This window comes from Cetorhinus maximus, chromosome 29 (assembly GCF_964194155.1).
Source record: "Cetorhinus maximus chromosome 29, sCetMax3.hap1.1, whole genome shotgun sequence".
Classification (NCBI taxonomy): Eukaryota; Metazoa; Chordata; class Chondrichthyes; order Lamniformes; family Cetorhinidae; genus Cetorhinus; species Cetorhinus maximus.
In genome coordinates this window covers 17852313-17874343 of record NC_135907.1, presented here as the reverse complement: position 1 = coordinate 17874343, position 22031 = coordinate 17852313, and the positions used below count along the sequence as shown (strand labels likewise).

Sequence of the window (22031 nt, the reverse complement as noted above, 5' to 3'; positions counted from 1 at the left end):
GGAGAGCGAGCGGCGGCGAGCGGGAGAGCGAGCGGGGGCGAGCGCAGGAGAGCAAGCGGGGGAGAGCGGGAGAGAGCGGGAGCGCAGGAGAGAGCGGGAGCGCGGGAGAAGCGGGAGAGAGCGAGCGCGCGGGAAAGCGAGCGCGGGAGAGCGAGCGCGGGAGAGTGAGAGAGCGAGCGTGGGAGAACGAGCGCAGGAGAGCAGGAGAGCGAGCGCGGGAGAGCAGGAGAGCGAGCGCGGGAGAGCGAGCGCGGGAGAGCGAGCGCGGGAGAGCGAGCGCGGGAGCGCGGGAGAGCGAGCACGGGAGAGCGCAAGAGACAGGCAATGGGAGAGCAGGACTCACACTTTCAGAAGGTCTAACATTCATAACTAAAACGATAAAGTCACCTTGGGATAGAGACCTCGTGCTGTACAAGACAAAGGAACATAGGACTTAGGAGCAGGAGCCCTTCAGGCCTGCTCCACTATTCAATAAGATCATGGCTGATCTGGTTATGGTCTCAACTCCACTTTCCTATCTGCCCCCCAGAGCCGTTGACCCGCTTGTCTATCAAAAAATCTGTCTAACTCAGCCTTGAATAAAGCCAGTGGCCCGGCCTCCACTGCTCTCTGGGGAAGAGAATTCCACAGAACGACCCTGGGGGAAAAAAAAATCTCCTCATCTCTGTCTTAAAAAGGGAGACCTCTTATTCTTAAACCGTGTCCCCTAGTTCTAGTCTCCCCCACAAGTGGAAACATCCTCCCGGTATCTACCCTACCAAGTCCCCTCAGGATCTTAGATGTTTCAATAAAATCACCTCTCGTTCTTCTAAACTCCAATGGGTACAGGCCCACCCTCTTCAACCTTTCTTCATAAGATAAGCCCCTCATCCTGGGAATGAGTCGAGTGAACCTTCTCTGAATTGCCTTGAATGCATTTATATCTTTTTTTCAGATAAGGGGACCACAGTTTTCCAGATGTGGTCTCACCAAGGTACAGCTGTAGTAACTTCCCTATTTTTATACTTTTACCCCCTTGCAATAAATGCCAACATTCCATTTGCCTTCCTCACCACTTGCTGCACTTGCGTACTAACATTTAGCGATTCATGTACCAGGACACCCAGATCCCTCTGTACCACTGAGTTTTGTCACCTCTTTGGCTGATCACACAATTTAAATTAAAAATGCAAACACTATATTTAAATTGAACAACATTCAGTACCGATATCTGAATAACTTACCTTGTCGGGGGACATAGTCGATTTTGACCTCTGAAAGACACAAGAGAAAATAAAAATTGAGATTGAAAATAAATTCAACAGCTAAAAGAAATATTAAGCTTTGCTCCAATTTGTCGATCATCGATAACCTAGGGTAGGAACATAGGAGCAGGAACAGGCCACTCAGCCCCTCGAGCTAGTTCCACCATTCAATGAGATCATGACTGATCTGTACATGAACTCCGTCCACCCACCTTGGTGCTATGTCTCCTAATACCCTTGGCTAGCAAAACTCTATTGATCTCAGATTTCGCATTATTAATTGAGCTAGCTTCCACTGCTCTTTGAGGGAGAGAGATCCAACCCTTTGTGTGAAGAAGTGTTTCCTGACTTCTCTCCTGAATGGCTTCCGATTTTGTTTTGTCCTAGACGCCCCCACCCCCCACCCACCCACCCAGTGGAAAATCTCTTTCTACCTACCCCATCAATTCCTTTCAAAATTCTAAAAAAACCTTAGAGCAAATCACGGCTAAACTTTCCATATTCTGGGGGATACAAGCCAAGTTTACATAATCGCTCCTCGTGAACTAATTCTTGCAGCCCTGGTAATACCCTGATGGAGCAGAGCTGCATCTCCTCCCAAGGCTGGTATATATCCTTTCTAAGGCATGGTGTTCCAGATTTACACAGTACTCCAGATGAGGTCTAACCAGGGTACAGCAGCAGAGAAAAAAAATCCCCCCCTTTCACATTGCCATTCTAGATCTTCATCAAGATAAGCTGCAGGACTAGAATGGACTATTGTACTGGTAACTGATTCAGGCCTTTTCTTGGTGTGCTGAAAAGTCTACAATCACTAGCTTGTGACTAAAATCACTTCTTCCACGATCTTTGGTTTTTGAATAGTATCTCTATTGCTACACTCTGTAGATTTTTTTGTAGTCCTGTATATATTGTGCGTATCCAGTCACAGTCCTGTATATATTGTGCATATCCAGACACAGTCCTGTATATATTGTGCGCATCCAGTCACAGTCCTGTATATATTGTGCGCATCCAGTCACAGTCCTGTATATATTGTGCGCATCCAGTCACAGTCCTGTATATATTGTGCGCATCCAGTCACAGTCCTGTATATATTGCACATATCCAGTCACAATCCTGTATATATTGCGCGTATCCAGTCACAGTCCTGTATATATTGCGTATATCCAGTCACAGTCCTGTATATATTGTGCTTATCCAGTCACAGTCCTGTATATATTGTGCGTATCCAGTCACAGTCCTGTATATATTGTCCGTATCCAGTCACAGTCCTGTATATATTGTGCGTATCCAGTCACAGTCTTGTATATATTGTGTGTATAACCAATCATGGTCCTGTATATATTGTGTGTATAATCACAGTCCTGTGTATATTCTGTGTATCCAAACACAATTTTGCATATACCTAATCACAGTCCTGCATATATTACATATACCCAATCACTGCCCTGCATATATGATATATACTCGGCCATGGTCCTGTGTAGACAACATGCGTTAACTGATACAATGGAAGCTCAAAGCGACTCATACCTAAAAAGTTGAGCTTGGCAGAGAGGGAGATGGCGTAACCGTCTGGAATGAAGGTGTAGTCAGCTTCATCATCTGGTGCGATATCATCAATCACAAGTCTATGAAACCTGCGGAGAGGAACAAGGGATGACCCAATGTCCAAGTTACAAGGGGCGGGGGTCAAATCAGCAAGCACAATGGCAGCAGGGCCATGGAAAACCAATAACATCCAACAGGGCAAATGAATCCCAGCGACCATCCCACTGCTGTTTCCCATCTTCAGGGTGTTCTTTCACTTTAGGCATGACCATATCCCTCACCAACATGTTTGAAGGAATCTCTGCGGGCCAGAGGTGGTGTCGGGCATGACAGCTGATCGACCGTTACCTTGTGGAGGGAGATCGGGGTGGCGCGGGGGGGCCAGTTACAATAGAAATCCGACCAATTGCCATTGAACAGGGCACGACTTACCTGCCATTATGGGCGATGTGGAGTCGCTTACTGGGAACGACCTCGATCCCATTCTTCAGCCACTTGCCTGTCACCTTGTCGTCAGACACTTCACACCTGAAGACTGCCTGTTCTGCGGCCTTCAGTGTCAGGTCAGCAAAACTCTGCAATACCTGCAGGACCTTGTCTGAAACACAGATTCAAAAAGCACACAGGCTCAGTCCAGCTGAGACAACTTGGCTTTGAAAAAAAACTACTTCACCTCAACGCTACCAAACCTTGAGTGTATCATAATTAGGCCACATAAGCAACTATTCCCACTGCTGTCATCTGACTCAATGATAACAGGAATAGCGTAATAAAGATAAAGAATTAAAGCACTTCACAACCAATTAAGTATTTTTGAAATGTTGTCACTTTTGTAATGTAGGAAACACAGGAGCCAATTTGCGCACAGCAAGCTCCCACAAGCAGTAATGTGATAATGACCAGATAATCTGTTTTTGTGATGTTGATTGAGGGATATATTATTGGCCAGGATACTGGGGTGAACTCCTCTGTTCATCCTCAAAATAGCGCCCATGGGATCTTTTGTGCTGACGGGGCTTCGGTTTAATGTCTCATCTGAAAGACGGCACCTCCAACAGTGCAGCACTCCCTCAGTACTGCACTGGATTATCCAGTGATTTCAATTTTTGCGTTTAAGTCCTGGAATGGGACTTGAACCCACAACCTAATGACTCAAGGGCCAGGGTGCTACCCCTAGCTGCAGCTGTGCAAGTGAGTTAAAGACTGGAATCTAATTGAGAGGTTCAGAAGGTTTTCATGTGTTTGAACACGTGATGTTCAAAATCTTAAAAGGGGCTGGACAGAGTAGAAAGGGAGAAGCTGTTCCCGCTCATAACAGGATCAAGAACGAGAGGGCCCAGATTTGAAGTGATTTGTAAAAGAAGCAAGTGTGACACGAGAAAACAACTTTATCACACAGCGAGTGGTTCGGGTCTGGAACGCACGGCCTGGAAGTGTGGTGGAGGCAGGTTCAATCGAGACATTCAAGAGGGCATTAGATGATTATTTAAATAGAAACAATGAGCAGGGGTATGGGGAAAAGGCAGGGCAATGGCACTAGGTCATGAAGTTCATTTGGAGTGCCAGTACCGACACGATGGACTGAATGGCCTCCTTCTGTGCCATTAAGATTCTGTGACAATCCACATTATATGAAGGTGGTTAATGGTTAAAGCACAAAGGTGGCCATTTGGCTCACCGAGTCTGTGCTGGCTTTCTGCAATAGAAACTCAGCTAGTCCGACTCCCCTGCCCTTTTCCCATTGTCCTGGTTTTTCTCTTCAGTTGTTTATCCAATTCCCTTTTGAAAGCCATAATTGGATCCTCCTCCACCGCACTCCCAGGCAGCTTAGTCAAAGTCCTAGCTGCTCACTGGCTAAAATAAATATTTTCCTCATGTAGCTTTTGATTCTTTCACCAATTACTTGAAATCTTTATTCCCTCGTTCTCAGCAGGGTTTGAATCTGTGTCCTCTGGTTGGTGTCCCTCTCGCTGAAAGGAACAATTTCTCCCTAAAACTCCTCACAATTTTGAAAAACCTCTATTAAATCTGCCTTTCACCTGGGTGAAAAGGACACAGCAATTCGCTTTTTGAATGACATGTTGGACAAGCCAACTGGCAAGGGCCAATCGGGATGGCTGCTCTTTTCTCTTTGAGCCCCCTTCACTGTGGTTTGGGCCCCACCCCACCGTCAGCCCATTTCATTCTCCATAGCTCACTGTGAAGTACCTTCCACAATCAAATCGGCTTCTGATTCCCCTCCGTTAGTTATGATCTTGTAGCGCCCTCCATCCATCTTGGTGGCATCATTAATAATCAATATATGCTTCTTCCCGCTCTTCTTAATGCGATGTGTCATGGAGTCATCTCGGGTCAACTCCACCCCGTCCTTTGACCTTAAAAAGACAGGAGAGAGGGAAGGTCAGAGTTTTCCCCCCATTCCACACTGTTATGCACACTATTTCCATAATTTACCTCGCTAAAACCCCCCCCAATTCCCTCCCTGCCTATAAGATGCTCTTGGAAACCTACCTCTTTCACCAAGGTTTTGACCAAAAATCTCCAAGTGACAAGCCTCGGTGGCAACGCTGCCATGAAATGCTTTGGGATGTTCTCTTACATTAAAGGTAAGTTATTGCTGGTGTCATAGGCCGGAATTTTCCGTCCCCTCATGCTGCTGGGATCTTCGGGTCCCGTCAAAATAAAAGGCGATTTCAACGGCTCCCAGTCCCACCTTAGCTCGGGGTTGGGGGGGGGCTGGAAAATTCCGGCCATGAAATCATTATGGCACAGAAGGAGGCCATTTGGCCCATCGGGTCCATGCAGGCTCTCTGTGGAGCAATCCAGTCAGTCCCATTCCTTCTCTCTATCCCTGTAGCCTTGCAAGTTAATTTCCCTCAAGTGCCCATCCAATTTCCTTTTGACATCATCCTCTGTTTCCACCGCCCAATTTCCAAGTCGTGACCACTTGTCAAGTAAAAAAAAGTTCTTCCTCACATTCCCCCCTACATCTCCTGCCCAGAACCTTATATCTGTGTCCCCTCTCTGCTCCTTGTACCGTCAGCTAATGGGAACAGCATTTCTTTGACTACCTTATCAAAACCTGTCAAGATCTTGTACACCGCGATCAAATCTCCCCTCAACCTCCTTTGCTCCAAGGAGAACAAGCCCAGCTTCTCCAACCTAACCTTGTAGCTAACATCCCTCATCCCTGGAACCGTTCATGTAAATCTCCTCTGCAACCTGTAGAGGGTCTTCACATACTTCCCAAAGTGTGGTGACCAGAACTGGACACAATATTCTAGTTGTAAACAGAGCTTTATAAAGGTTCAGAGTAACTCTCCTTGTGCGGTACTAAGGCATACCCATCAGGGAGCTCCTAGTTTACTCCTTGTTGAATTAGTTCATTGCACAAGGGTAGGGCAGTGTGGGCAACTTTGAGCCTCCAGGACTCCCAAAGGGGACAATTGACCAGGGAGGGGGCTCCCTGCTGCCCATCACCACTATCACACACAAGCCAGCAGGTGCCAACCAAGCCCCAGGGTCAGCTCAGCCTTGATGACTTTCCTGGTTGAATAGCTTGCTGTCTGGACTCATGAATAACAGATGAGCCTGCACTTGAGGATCCAGAGGTTCACCTCGGTCCATGGAGCCTCACCCCAGGGAGGGCCAGTGTCTCCAAGAGAGAAGGCAGAAAAAAACCTTTATTCAAAAAAAAAGGAAAATACCGAAATCACCAGATTTGAATATTGGTCCAGTTCTTTTATTGGGGCACTGTTACATCTGGCTCTTGCAGCTACACACAATTAACAGCATTAACGGCTTCAGAGGTTGAAGGTGAAGGAAAGGGAGGTGGCTCATGTGGTGTATACATCCCAGCATCGACTAGTTGGGCTGAATGGCCTGGTTCTGTGCCACTTGCAAGTGGTGGTGCTCCTATGCATCTGCTGCCCTTGCCCTTCTAGGTGGTAGAGGTCGTGTGTTTGGGAAGTCCTGTCAAAGATGGTATGGCGAGTGGCTACAGTGCATCTGGTAGATGGCACACACTGCTGCCACTCTGCGTCGGTAGTGGAGGGAGTGAATGTTGAAGGTGGTGGACGGGGTGCCAGTCAAACAGGCTGCTGTGTCCTGGATGGTGTCGAGCTTCTTGAGTATTGTTGGAGCTGCACTCATGCAGGCAAGTGGAGAGTATTCCATCACACTCTTGACTTATGCCTTGTAGATGGTGGACAAGCTTTGGGGGCGTTAGAAATTACTCACCACAGGATTCCCAGCCTCTGATCTGCTCTTAGAGTCATAGAGATATACAGCACAGGAAAAGGCCCTTCGGCCCATCGAGTCAGCGCTGGTAAAACAAGTACCTAACTATTCTAATCTTATTTTCCAGCACTGGGCCCATAGCCTTGTATGCCATGGCATCGCAAGTGCACATCCAAATACTTCTTAATTGTTATGAGAGTTTCTGCCTCTACCACCCTTTCAGGCAGTGAGTTCCAGATTCCCACCACATTCTGGGCAAAAAAATTCTTCTTCACATCCCCTCTAAACCTCCTGCCCCTTACCTTAAATCTATGCCCCCTGGTTATTGATCCCTCTACCAAGGGGAAAAGTTCCTTCCTTCATGTCCCCCCTCAAACTCCCCTGCTCCAGGGAAAATAACCCCAGTCTATCTAATCTCTCCTCATAACTAAAACTCTCCAGCTCAGGCAACATCCTGGTAAATCTCCTCTGCACTCTCTCTAGTGGCTACAGTATTTATATGGCTGGTCCAGTTCAGTATCTGGGCAACGATAACCCCCAGGACATTGATGGTGAGAGATTCAGCAATGATAACGCCCTTAAGAAGGGCCCTGTATCTGAGCACGTTAGCCTCTCTAGAGGAAGGGGGGAGAACTGGGTGGTGGAGGGGAGACATGCAAAGATTCTTACCAGACTACGACTGCTCCTTCCTCTGAGACCTCACAATCGAACTCAACCCGCTCATCCACAAATACATGTTGGTCATCCAGGGGCACAATGATGGTGACAGGAGGCTCTGAGAAAAGAAATGAGCAGATTAACATTGATAGTGGGGGAAAGAGATATCAAGGTCTCCTGAGCACTTAGACTGGGAGATGGAGAGGGAGTTGGATTTGTGCCAACTGAAAGCAGGGTCAACGACCTCTGTAGCACATGGATCTACTGAATGGGCATTAGCCAATGTGCAAAAATAAAGCATGACTGAAATGTTAGCATTTCAGTTATATCAAGTATTATTCGAAACAAAATAAATGAATTAACGGCACAAATAGAGGTTAATGAGTATGATCTTATGGTTACAAGGAGATTAAAGCTGGGAACTAAATGTTCAGGGATATGTGACTTTTTGAAAGGACAGGCAGGAAGGAAAGGGTGGTGGATTAGCTTTGTTAGTATGAGATGGAATAAGCATGATAGCAAGAAATGATCTTGGATCAGAAGATGCAGAATCCATACAGGTGGAGGTATGAAATAACAAGGGGAAGAAGACACTGATGGGAGTAGCCGATAGGCCCCCTAACAGTAGCCAGGCTGCATGACAGAGAATAAATCAGGAGATAATGAGGACATGTGAAAAAGGCAGTACATTAATCATGGGTGACTTTAATCTTCATGTAGATTGGGAAAATCAAACTGGCAGAGGTAGCCACGAGCAAGAATTCATAGAGTGTATTCGGGACAGTTTCCTAGAACAATATGTTGAGGATCCAACAAGGGATCAGGCTATTTTGGATCTAGTAATGTGTAATGAGATAGGTTTCATAAACGATCTCAGAGTGAAAGATCCCCGAGGAAACAGTGACCATAACATGGTAGAATTTAGCATTCTGTTTGAGAGTGAGAAACTTCGGTTGGAAACAACTGTGCTAAACTTAAATAAGGGTAATTACAAAAGGAATGAGGGCAGAATTGGCTGGAGCGGGCTGGGAAAGCAGTTTAGCAGAAAATATGGTTGATGAACAATGGCAGACATTTAAGAGAATAGTTCATGACTCACAACAAAAATATATCCCAGTGAGGAAGAAGTATTCTAGAAAGGGGATAAACCAACCATGGTTAACCAAGGAAGTTAAGGATAGTATCAAATTGAAAGAAAAAATGTACAATGTGGCAAAGATTAGTGGTAAGCCAGAGAATTGGGAAAGTTTTAAAAATGAACAAAAGATAATGAGGGAGAAAGTAAACTTTGAGGGTAAACTAGCAAGTATTATAAAAAAAATATGGACAATAAGAGCAACTTTAAATATATCAAAAAGAGAGGGACCAAAGTGAACATAGACCCTAGAAAATGAGGCAGGGGAAATAATAATGGGGAACCAGGAAATGGCAGAGGAGTTGAATAAATATTTTGCATCAACCTTCCCGGCAGAAGACACTAATAGCATTCCAATAATACTAAATAGTCAAGGGGCAAAAGCGGGGGAGGAAATAAATACAATAACTATCACTAGAGAAAAAGAACTAGGAAAACTAATGGGGCTAAAGGCCAATAAGTCCCCTGGACCTGACGGGTTGCATTCTGGAATATTAGAGGAAGTAGCTGCAGAGATAATGGATGCACTGGTAGTAATCTTCCAAGAATCCTTAGATTCCGGAGAAGTCCCAGACGATTGGAAAACTGTTAAAGTAACACCCTTATTCAAAAAGGGAGGGAGACAAAAAAAAGATAACTATAGGCCAGTTAGCTTAACATCCATCATTGGGAAAATGTTAGAGTCTATTATAAAGGATGTAATAACAGCATTTAGAAATACATAATCTAATCAAACAGAGTCAGCATGGCTTCATGAAGGGGAAATCATGCCTGACAAATTTATTAGAATTCTTTGAGGAGGTAACAAGCAGGATAGACAAAGGGGAACCAGTAGATGTAATATATTTTGGTTTCTAAAAAACATTCAATAAGGTACCGCACATAAGGCTACTTAATAAGGTAAGAGCCTTTGGTGTTGGGGGGGTAGTATATTAGCATGGATAGAGGATTGGCTAACTTATAAAAGACAGAGAGTTGGGAAAAGGGGGGCATTTTCAGGATGGCAACCTGTAACTAGTGGAGTGCCATGGGGATCAGTACTGGGGCCACACAATTATGTACAATATATATTAATGACTTAGATGAGGGAAGTGAATGTACTATCGGCAAGTTTGTGGATGACACAAAAATAGGTGGGAAGGCAAGTGGTGAGGATGACACAAAGAGTTTACAGAGGGATATAGACAGGTTAAGTGAGTGGGAAAAACTTGGCAGATGGAATATAATGTGGGAAAATGTGAGGTTATTCACTTTGGCAGGAAGAATAGAGGAGCTGAATACTATTTAAATGGAAAAAGATTGCAGAAAGCTGCAGCACAGAGGGATTTGGGAGTCCTTGTGCATGAATCCCAAAAAACTAACGTTTAGGTTCAACAGGTAATAGGGAAGGCAAAAGGAATGTTGGCCTTTATTTCAAGGGGAATGGAGTATAAAAATAGGGAAGTCTTGCTAAAACTATACAAGGCAATAGTTAGACCACACCTAGAATACTGCGTACAGTTTTGTTCCCCTTATCTAAGGAAAGATATACTGGCATTGGAGGCAGTCCAGACAAGGTTCACTAGGTTGATCCTGGGGGTGGTGGGGTTTTCTTATGAGGAGAGGTTGAGTAGGTTGGGCCTGTACTCATTGGAGTTTAAAAGAATGAGAGGCGACCTTATTGAAAAATATAAGATTCTTAGGGGGCTTGACAGGGTAGATGCTGAGGTATTTCCCCTTTTGGGACAGTCTAGGACCAGAGTGCACAATCTCAGAGTAAGGGGGTGCCCATTTAAGACAGAGATGAGGAGGAATTTCATCTCTCAGAGGGTGGTCAATCTGTGGAATTCTTTACCGCAGAGTCTGTAGAGGCTGGGTCGTTAAGTATTTTCAAGGCTGAGATAGGCAGATTTTTAATCAGTAAGGGAATCAAGGGTTATGGGGAAAAGGCAAGAAAGTGGAGTGGAGGATTATTAGATCAGCCATGATCTCATTGAATGGCGGAGCAGACTCGATGGGCCAAATAGCCTACTTCTGCTCCTATGTCTTATGATTCTGGATTTTAGGTATCACCCATATGGCTCAATGGGCAGCCTGAAAGCCATCTGGCTCCAATGGCCTTTCTCTGTGCTGTGCATTCTATGTAACTCCACGTAAAGTCAGGGGGTTGTGAGATCAAGCCCCACTCCACAGACTGTAGCACAAAATCTAGGCCAACGCTCCCAGTGCAGTACTGAAGGCATGCTGCCCTGTCGGAGGTGCCGGCTTTCAGGTCAGCTGTTAAACGGAGGCTCCGAGGTGGGGGCAAAAGGTCCCATGGCCACTGTTACGAAAAAGAGCGAGGGCGCTCTCCCCGGTGTCCTGGCCAATATTTATCCCTCAATCAACATCACTGAAGTGCAGATGATCTGGTCATTATCACACTGCTGCTTGTGGGATCCTGCTGTGCGCAAATTGGCTGCTGGATTTCCTACAACGGTGACTACACTTCAATGGCCGTAAAGCGCTTTGGGATGTCCTGAGGTTGAGAGTAGGCGCTAGGATAGATAAATGCACGTTCATTGTTCTCTCTGTATGATTCCTCTCCCTCTATTGCACAGCACTTCCCTGCACAGTTCAATACAAAGCCAGTTACATTGGTCACCTGACTCCACAATGCTTTAAAGCCATGAGACCCATGGCACTGTGCGTGAGGCTGCCCCTTCAGGAGGGGGAAGCAAGGGAGCGGTGGTAAAGAAAGAACAGGCTGGTTTTTCCTGAGCCGTTTACATCTCAGACCTCCTTGACAATCATTCCCAACCATCGACCCAATTTTTGGGAACAACTTCACTATCACTGGGCCAAAATCCTGGACTCCCTCCCTAACAGCACTGTGGGTGTACCTACACCACAGGGACTGCAGCGGTTCAAGAAGGCGGCTCACCACTCATCTTTCTCCAGGGCAATTAGAGATGGGCAACACATGCTGGCCTAGCCAGCGATGCCCACATCCCGTGAAAGAATTTTTTTTTAAACGTGGAATGCTTTTTGCCTGTGCTTTTCCGATCCCAGTCTGCCTTGGCAGCTCATGTCGGGTTATTCCAATTAGCATCAAACGCATTCACCTCAGCTCTATCGCCTCCTCAACTTGCAATGCAGGATGTCCTTTAGAATACCAACCTGCATTTATATAAAACTTCTTTAACACGGTACAACATCCCAAGGCACTTCAGAGAGCGTCAAAGCAATGTTTGACAAAAGCTTGGTCGCAGAGGGAGGTTTTAAGGATCACCTTAAAATCATAGAAGGTAACAGCCCAGAAAGAGGCCATTCGGCCCATCTTGTACGTCCTGGCTCTCCGCAAGAGTGGCTCATCCAATCCCACTCTCCCGCGTCGTCCCCGTTAAGGTGCAGAGTAGCGAGGCGGAGACGAGGTTTAGGGAGGGAATTCCTGAGATTAGCACCCAGGCAGCTGAAGGTACAGCCACCAACACTGGAGCGATTAAAACCGGGGATGCTCAAAAGAGGCCAAAAGTGGAGGAGTGCAGAGGTGACAGTCATGATACAGCAACGGGTGGCAGGGGGGGCTAGAAAAAAGCAGTGAGGCCACACTAACCCTTGACGAAGAGGTCAGCGGCACATTTATCTTCACCAATGATACACTCATATTCTGCGTCATCTGCCAGCGTGCAGTTCTTAATGGTCAGCACCCTCTTCAGTCCAATGATCTCAAAGATGTACCTGCCGATGACAGAAAGCAAGAGAGCAAGCCATTGAGAAAACAGGCAAAGCACGAGAGCATTTTGAAACTTACATTATACAGGGCACCGGGAAGATTAGATTAAACTGGCAGGTCACCCATGGAGTTGCTCCGAGTCAAAAGTGGAAAGTGCGACAGGACATAAGTGTGACGCTAATCAGAGGTGCCCGTTTACAACAACTTGCATTTATATTGCACCATTAACAGAGTGCCACATTTCAAGCTGCTTCAGAGGCGCAATTAATCAAACAATTTGACACCAAGTCACATCAGGAGATATTAAAATGGGTGGTGAAAAGATTAGTCAGTTAAAAGCTTAAGGAGCGTTTTAAAAGGAGGAGAGAGAGGCGGACGAGGTTTAGGAAGGGAATTCCAGGTCTCAGGGGGCCAGGCAACTGAAAGGCTGGCCGCCAATAGCTGAGTGATTAAAATCACAAAAGGTCGGAATTGGAGGAGAACAAGAGTTCTGTAGGGCTGGACGGTGTTATAGAGGTAGGTAAGGCTGTTTCAATACATTCTGTGGATCTGGGAAGAAGCAGGGTATAGTTTTGATCTTCATGCTTCTGGGTGGATACACTTGTATTGGAAGCAGTTCAGAGAAGGCTCACCAGGCCAATTCCAGGGATGAAAGAGTGGCTTTAAGACAGATGAGGAGAAATTTCTTCTCTCAGAGGGTCGTTAGTCTGTGGCATTCTCTACCCCAGAGAGCAGCGGAGGCTGGGTCATTGAACATGTTCGAGGCTGAATTTGACAGACTTTTGATCTACAAGGGAGTCAAGAGTAATGGGGAGCAGACAGGAAAATGGGGTTGAGGCCATAATCAGATCGGCCATAAACTTATCGGATGGCAGAGAAGGATCGAGGGGCCGAATGTGTTCTTATAACTCCAAACCGACATCATCCATAGCCTAAGCCATCAAGATCACAGTTCAGTGGGAGCAATTGTAATGGGGACCCACTTGCTTCATGAGGCAATGAGATGAATAGGCCACAGGTTAGAAAAACCAAATAGTGCTGGGACTAATGGTCCGGAGTGCTGATTGACTAAAGGCAAGTGATCCACCAACTGCACTGGTCACCATTTGGTTTTCCTAATTCCTGGTCCCAGGGGAGGGGATGTAAACAGGGATGTGTAAAACATGACTTGCAAGACTCAGAGGCCAGCCACTGTAACTAGGGCAACGAAGCCAGGGATCGGGGAAAGTGCCGCAACACCAATCCAAAATTAAGAAGCAGGGCCGAAGGATAGGCCTAAGGCCAGCCCAGTCCTTGCATCAAAAGGAAACAGGGCAGATGGGGGCTAGGCCTGAAATTGAAATCAGCTGGCTGCTCACAGGTCGAAGGCAGTAGCCAATGCTGAAACCTTGAAGATCAGGTCGAAGACCCAGAAATTGAGTTTCAAAGGCCCAAAATTCAAGCCAAGAATCAGAATTGTGGAACAAAATGACCAGTGAACTTGATGAACTGCAATACATCGCCACCTAATGGTAGGAGGCCTTCAGTTAAAGTGACAGGCAAATGTTGACAGGGGGGGTGTTTTCCCATTTTAAAACCTTGATGTAAAAATTACAAAGGGGATGTAAGGTTACAAAATGGACAGGAGGTCCACGCCATACACAAGGCTTCTAATTATCACTACGGTTGGCATCGCAAAAATATTCGCCCTCCCAACGTACCTGCCACTCGGTCTGATTTCCTTCCCGTTCTTCAACCATTTCACTTCCAAGTTTGGTGATGCCAGCTCTATGGACATTCGAATTTTGCCACCTTTGTCTACCTGATATGCGCTCTCCAGCTTTTTAGCAAATGCTGACCAATGCCAATTAAAAACGGGGGGGGTGGTGGGGGGAAAAATTAAAATATAAATTAATTATGCAGCAAACATAATTTTTAGACAGGTATAGTGAACACTAATGAGAGAACAATTTTACACTTTGCACAAGTATCTGTACCCTCGCTATTAAGACGGGACATAAGGAGCAACCAAGTTTCATGGAACAAAGTTCTGAAGGGTGGGTTTTGAATTTTGGGGTCATTCAGGTGGGACAAAGGTGGCCCACCCTTCCCCTCGTACCTCTCCCACTGCCATTTTGAGGCACTGGTCTTACTTAAACTTGGCAGCTAAGCTGCTTGCTCCAAACAGGAAGATTGAGACTACAGCAAGGAGACCACAGCAGGGGAGGTAGGGTTGGGGTGGGGAGGCGGATGGCTGGGTTGAAGGGGGAATGGTGGGTGGGTGAGGCAGTTAACCTTTGGCCAGACCTAGCTGGCTCTATTGCCCACGGGATTGGCCGGAGTGTATCCAGTTCTGACCTGAATTGGCAATTGGAGTCCCATTTACCTCACAACCCCCCAATTTCCATGTCAACAGGGGCCTGTGGCCAGAATGAGGCGGGTGCTTATAAAATGGCGAATGCCACATTGTCACTGTTAACGAGACAATGGGCTGAATGGTCTCCTTCTGCGCTGCAACAAATCTATAATCCTGAGAGTCTGATTCCATTTCGAGGCCATTACCATCCAGTTTAAAGCAGGCAACGAAAATTGACCCCTGTATGTCCACAAATACCTTTGTGCGCGCATGTGTAATTGAGCGTGTGGAGGTGCCTGTCCACCTTCTCATTCTCCCTCTCCCCAACTCCCCCGCCTCAGGTTATGGCCTAAGATTCACTTACATTCGCTCTTCTTCTCCACCCTCTTTTTCTTCTTCAATCTCTTCAGCATGCCCCGTAGGTCGGTGATGCCGTACTGGAACGCAATTTTCTCATAGTCACAGGGCTTGGCACTCTTCAGGATTTCCCAGACGTCAACCTCTTCGATTGGAGCTTTGACTTCAGTTTTGACTTCCCTGTTTCAAAAATAACAATAGCTAGTGATGTCAAGCTGCCACTGTTGCCTGGCACAGAAACAAAAATAGCTGGAAAAAAACTCAGCAGGTCTGACAGCATCTGCGGAGAGGGATACAGCTGACTTTTCAAGTCCGTATGACTCTTCATCAGAACTAAGACATATAGAAATGAGATGAAATATAAGCTGGTAGAGGGGGGAGTGGGACAGGAGAGCTCGATAGGGGGCCAGTGATAGGTGGAGGCCAAGAAGAGACTGCCTGGCTACTGTTGTTTCCTACATTACAACAGCGACTATACTTCAAAAGTACTTCATTGCCTGTGTAGCACTATGGGACATCCTGAGATCATGGAAAGGCACAATATAAATGCAAACCTTTCTTTTCTTTCGACACAAGGATTGTCCACATGTAGGTGGACTGTATGTGTGAAAAGGACACAGACTCATGCAGAGAGGGAAAAGAACTGATATATCATCTTTCACAATCATGGGCCATCTCAAAGGAGATCAACAGCGAGCAAACTACTTTTAACATGTAGTCCCTGCAACGTTAAATAGCAAATTCATCCGTCTGCAATGTTGCTGGGTTGAGGCATCAGTCCAGGTCGGGGGACAGGAGAGAACTCTTTGAAGCTTTTGCAACCTCTTAGGTAGACAGACATCGTCCAACATCTTATGCAACATCCTGGGGGGGTTTACCATCGACCAGGAACTGAACTGGGCCAGCCTTATAAACACTGTGGGCTACAGGTCAGAGGCTAGGAATTCTGCGGAGAGTAGCTCACCTCCTGGCGGCTAGGTCACTGAAAGTATTTAAAGAGGAGGTAGATAGATTTTTGAAATATCGGGGAGTTGAGGGCTATGAGGAGCTGGCACGAAAGAGGAGTTGAGGCCTGGGGCAGGTCAGCCATGATCTTATTGAATGGTGGGGCAGGCTTGAGGGGCCAAGTGGTCCTGTTCCTGTTTTTTGTGTTCTTATGATCCTGACTCCCCAAAGCCTGTCCACCATCTACAGGGCACAAGTCAGGAGTGTGATGGAATACTCTCCACTTGCCAGGGTGTGTGCAGCTCCCACAACACTCAGAAAGCTCAACACCATCCGGGACAAAGCAGCCCCGTTTGATTGGCACCCCATCCACCATCTTAAGCATTCACTCCCTCCACCACCGACGCACAGTAGCAGCAGTGTGTGTACCATCTACAGGATGCACTGCAGCAACTCACCAAGACTCCTTTGGCAGCACCTTCCAAACCCGTGACCACTACCATCAAGAAGGACAAGGGAACAGCATCCCCTGCAAGCCACACACCATCCTAACTTGGAACTATCTCACCATCCCTTCACTGTCGCTAGGTCAAAATCCTGGAACTCTCTTCCAAACAGCACTGTGGGTGTCCCTACACACCCCGAACAATTTTTTAAAAAGGCAGGACCTCCGACAACACAGCACTCCATCAGTGCTGCACTGAAGTGTCAGCCTAGATAGACCATCAACTGCGCAAGTCTTAGACCCACAACTTTCTGACTCAAGGGTAACAGCCCTGCCAACTGAGTCAAGCTGACCCTTATAATGGACGGGTTTAAACGCTTACAAAACATAATTCACTCCTCCCCTACCTTTTCTTCAGTAGTCCACTAAAATCCAGCTCTCCGGCATCATCACCAGCTTTAGCTCTGCAAGTGAAATGAACACATCTTAGTTTAACAATCGAGATCTTTTCTCAGTCGTGTTCAGATATTCCCTCTCTCTGCTAAGTTTTCTACTCATCTTCCAAAGGCGCAAGCTCTTACACAGAATTTACAGAAACAGGCCCACTCGGCCCATCAGGTTCATGCTAGCATTTCTATTCCACTTGAGCCTCCTTCCAATCTTCTACATCCCACCCCATCAACAAAACCTTCTATTACGTTCTCCCTCATCTAGCTTCCCTTTATAGATATCTATGTTAGCCATCGCATCTACACCATGTGTTAGCGTGTTCCACATTCTCACCACTCTCGGGGTAAAGCGGTTTCTCCCGAATTCCCTACTGGATTTACTAATGACCGTCTTACATTGACGGTTCCAGCTCTGGTCTTCTCCGCAAATGGAGCCATCTTCTCTATCCCTAACATATCGGAGCCTTGCTTAATCTTAAAGGCTTCTCTCAGGTCAGCCCTCTCTCTGAGAGAGGAAAAAGAGCCCAGTCATTCCTGATAGGACAATCTTACTGAGGTGCCACTTCGTCGACTGTGGCAGCCCCCCCATGCCATGTCAACCAAGGGACTACCCTTCCTTTGTGAGCCCAGGCAGCCCTGATGCTCTCCAAGGTGGAATGAATGGCAAACACGCGCCATTTGGGCTGAAGCAGGCAGAGATATCAAATAGTTCCTGGAACCGCAAATGAGTACAGTAGCTGTGTGGTGACTGTAGACCATTAATCCGCGGAATGCCAATCCGATTTGTGCCACAGTTTAAGAATTTAAAAACAGTTTGAAAAAAGGAAATGCGCAAATAAAACGCTGGTATCAGTAAAAGTGGCCACTGAAACCCAACTAATGGTTTTCAAGGAAGGAAACCTGTTGCCCTTACTTGATCTAGCCTGTCTGAGACTCCTGTACAGTCAATGCAGTCAACTCCTAACTCCACACTAAAGTACCCTAGTGAGCCACTCCGATGTAGCACAGGGCAACTAGGGATGGGCTACACATGACACAGGATGGACCAGTTAGGGGTGAAGACCAGTGAAGAGAGAAAGAGATTACTCACGTCCGCCTGAAAGTTGAAAGAATATTAGTAGACTCTTCTACTGAAGCTGTAGAGAAATTAGTGAAGATTTAAAAGGCAGCAGAAGAATAATCAAGTATACACAGCAGAGATTTGAAAGGGCGGGTTCCAAATGAATTGAATCTTGAGGAAAGTACGGTGGATATATGTATAGGTTTCAGAAGATGTCGAATAAGATGACACCCAAGCGATTTGCTCCGATTAAAAAGGTGCCAGAGTTTTGGGCAAAACTGTCGGGTTTTTTCAGCTTTGAGATCAAACAGGAGTGTTTAAAATAGCAGAGGGAATTAACAGGGATAAACTCTTGATTGTCGCCAATGCATTTCGGCGGGGTTACGGTCCGGAAACCAGGAAACATGGATCTCTTTGGAGTACCCAATCATGCTCTTCCCTTCAGCTGCCGCACCAATATCACAGCCTTTCCCGGGGCCTTCCCCACCCAACACACAGCCTTGACCTTTGTGGGGGGGCGGGGAAGAGTTTTCCCAAGCAAGGGGAGGGGGATTTTGTGTCAGTGCAGGGGATCCCATCTCAGCTTCCCCACAACCGTGACCCACTAATCTATTTTTCTTGTATTTGTAGCTCTCCCAGCTGAGAAGGCAATCGCTGTTTTATAACGGAAAGGCCTAGCTGCCTAAAGGCAATTGCTACCCAACTCCCATCTCCTTCCAGACCAAGGCTCCATTATCAATGCCAAGCTATTATCTCCCGGACCCTGGATGCCTGTTACATTCTCCCACCAGCCCTACAGGCGTGAAATCATTGGATTTCTCTGCATGTGCAGTAGGGTGTCGGTGGCCATCTTGTGCGGCCATCTTGAGTTGGCAGGACACCTAGTGAATCCCGATTTTGCCTTAAATGAATAAGAGGGCAAGGAGGCAGTAGTTCAGTAAAGTGAAAGGTAATTTTAAGACTGATATCAGAAAACCCTCTTCACAAACCAGACTGATTAATCTAGAACTAGCACAGTTTAAAAATAGGGGGTCTCCCATTTGAGAAGAAGGGGAGGAGGAACAACTTCTCTCAGAAGGTTGTTAGTCTTTGGAATCCTCTTCCCCAGAGAGCAGTGGAGGCTGGGTCATTGAATATATTCAAGGCGGAGTTAGATTTTTGATTGACAAGGGAGTCAAGGGGGACAGGCAGGAAAGTGGAGTTGAGACCAGGGTCAGGAAAATAATAGTTTGGCATCAATAATGGAGTCGTGATCTGGAAGGAGGTGGGAGTTGGTTAGCAATTGTGCTCAGATCAGCCACGATCTTACTGAATGGCAGGGCAGGCTCGAGGGGCCGAATGGCCTACTCCTACTCCTGAGCTTATGAAATGGATTCCAAAAATAGAGGAGTGGAGGAGAAAGCTTAAGGAGGGTTTGGATCTCGTGGAGTTTTGGGGGGTAATGTCTGAGATCTTTCAGGATGGAAGAATTAAGATGGGCAAAATGGCTTTTCCTATCGGTCTTGTGAATTAGTACTGCGGACTCTTTGGCATCCACCAGAACTACAAAAACAGGTAGTCAGGGCCTCATTTTAACACCTCATCTGAGGGATGGCACCTCCGACTATGCAAGACACCCTCACAACCGCACCGGGTGTTACCACGGGGTTTTGAGCTCAAGTCTCCGGAGGAGGACATGAACCCATTAGCCTTTGACCCTGAGTCACCCTCACAACCACATCGGGTGTTACCACGGGGTTTTGAGCTCAAGTCTCTGGAGGAGGACATGAACCCACTGGCCTTTGACCCTGAGTCACCCTCACAACCACATCGGGTGTTACCACGGGGTTTTGAGCTCAAGTCTCTGGAGTAGGACATGAACCCATTGGCCTTTGACCCTGAGCCAAGCTGGCTGCACAGAGTATTCTTACTGACTGTATAATCAATTCAGGATTATTAAGGGAAAACGTGCTTCTTACTTTCAACAGTGATGTCAAAAGCCACACTGTCAAACTGATCTTTTGAGGCCACCTCACACCTGTAGCCACCTGCAACGTTCCTATCGACATTTATCTTCATCTCAAAGGTGTAAACCTGTGGAGAGAGAATTCGTTATCCATCGTCTTAACTGAATTCTTCCCATGTCCTGTCCACTCCACTGCTCGTCCTCTTCCTTGTCTATAGCTGCTGGGCTCATCTGTCTACCTCGACTTAGCAAATGTAGGAGCCAGTGTTTAGCACAGTGCTCCCCAAACTTTTTCCTCGTGTGTCCCCATTTTAATGCCCCAGACTTCACTTGACCCCCCCCCCAAGAGTGAAAGGTTGGGGGGGTACAAGAGCTTTGGGTGCAGGGCAACGAGGGAGTGGACTTCATCTGCCAAGCTGGGGGGGTTGGGAGGGGTGAGGTTGAGTGTGGTGTAAAGTGTTTAAGCTGCAGGCTTTTTTTTGGCTGTAGCAATCAGGCCTCAAAGGTCGGTCCGGTAGGCCACACCCACCATTAGAAAAAAAAGCAAGGATTTAAAGGGGCCTCGCAGCTCTTAGCGTTCAGTCCGAGTTCCATGGCAGCCATTGCCCCGGAGCTCGCAACCCCAAAATTTTGTCTCTGGGGGTCACGACCCACAGTTTGGGAAGCCCTGGATCAGCACTTGTCACTTTACTACCAAGTCTGGTCTTGTGCAAGTTAGGAACTGCAGCCATACTTTTTTTTGTCATTCCACGCTACTTGACCAATGTCCGCAGGTACAACTATGGAATTAATAGCGTGCACTCTCGCTTAAATTAGATGCTTATGGTCAGCCAAAGCTCAGTGGGGTAGCACTCTCCCCTCCGAGTGAGGGGCGTGTGCACAAAACCCAGGCTGACACTCCAGGGCAGTGCCAAGGGAGTGCTGCACTGCCAGAGGAGCGGCCTTTCAGATAAGACATGAAACCTAGGCCCTACCTGGCCCCTCGAATACATCCAAAAGATCCTGTGGCCACTATCTGAAGAAGAGCGGGTGAGTTATCCTGGTATTCTGGCCAATACTTAGCCCTTAACCAACATCACTTAAAGATTATCCAGTCATTACCACATTGCTGCTTGTGGGGTCTTGCTGCGCACAAATTGGCTGTCGCACTCTCTATATTACAATAGTGACTACACTTCATTGGCTGTGAAATGTTTTGGGGCATCCTTAAGTTATTAAAGGCTTTATTTAACTTGTATATTTTTTTATAACTGTGTCATGAAGATGGGCAAACTGGAGCCATCTCATCCTGTTCGAAGTCCTGCCTCACCTTTGCCTTGCCATCATATTTTTCACTGAACTGGTACACCTTTCCGGCTTTGCTTCCCAGATCCATCCATTTTCCCTTAAACCACTTGATAGCTGGTCTCCTTACAAGTTTGCTGGAATCAACCTTGGCTATCAACGAGATAGTCTCACCTGTCGATCAAAGGCAAGAAAAGATCAGTCAAGCCCCCTTCTTCACCTCACTTTCTGTCCGTTCCAGGACTCAGCAGCATCTCGAGAAACGCCAAAAGAGAGTGGGATGTGATGATCCCACATAGTTTTAGAGCTAGCTTCTAATTTTATGTCCACAACTTTGGCATCCTATTTGACCCAGAGCTGAGCTGCCAGCCCCATAAATTCTCCATCAGAAAGGCCACCCATTTCCACCTTCATAATCTCGCCTGTCTCCACCCCTGCCTCAGCCCAGCTGCCGCTGAAACTGTTGTCTGTGCTTCTGTTACCCCCAAATTCGACTAGTCCAGCGCTCTCCTGGCCAGACTCGTACATTCCACTACCCACCCCCACACCCCTAAATTTGAGCTCATCCTAAAGTCTGCCGTCCATATCCTGACTCACAACAAAACCTGTTCACCCAACAGGCAAGAAGCTCGACACCATCCAGTACAAAGTAGCCCACTTCATTGGCCCCCCCATCCTCCACCTTAAA

At 46.8% G+C, this 22031-nt stretch overlaps 1 protein-coding gene across 1 annotated transcript in view; it reads right to left on the bottom strand.

Annotated features, from left to right (window-relative positions):
- Positions 1–22031, bottom strand: part of LOC144669336 (myosin-binding protein C, fast-type-like) — a 90992-nt gene that overhangs the window by 42315 nt on the left and 26646 nt on the right. The window contains exons 9-20 of the mRNA XM_078531698.1: positions 21369–21517; positions 20073–20187; positions 18145–18190; positions 17013–17069; positions 15223–15395; positions 14224–14356; positions 12404–12528; positions 7707–7812; positions 5007–5173; positions 3231–3396; positions 2781–2887; positions 1224–1253 (exon numbers count right to left, since the gene is read on the bottom strand). Coding sequence (XP_078387824.1) covers positions 1224–1253; positions 2781–2887; positions 3231–3396; positions 5007–5173; positions 7707–7812; positions 12404–12528; positions 14224–14356; positions 15223–15395; positions 17013–17069; positions 18145–18190; positions 20073–20187; positions 21369–21517 — 1374 coding nt within the window. The remainder of the gene's footprint in view (positions 1–1223; positions 1254–2780; positions 2888–3230; positions 3397–5006; positions 5174–7706; positions 7813–12403; positions 12529–14223; positions 14357–15222; positions 15396–17012; positions 17070–18144; positions 18191–20072; positions 20188–21368; positions 21518–22031) is intronic.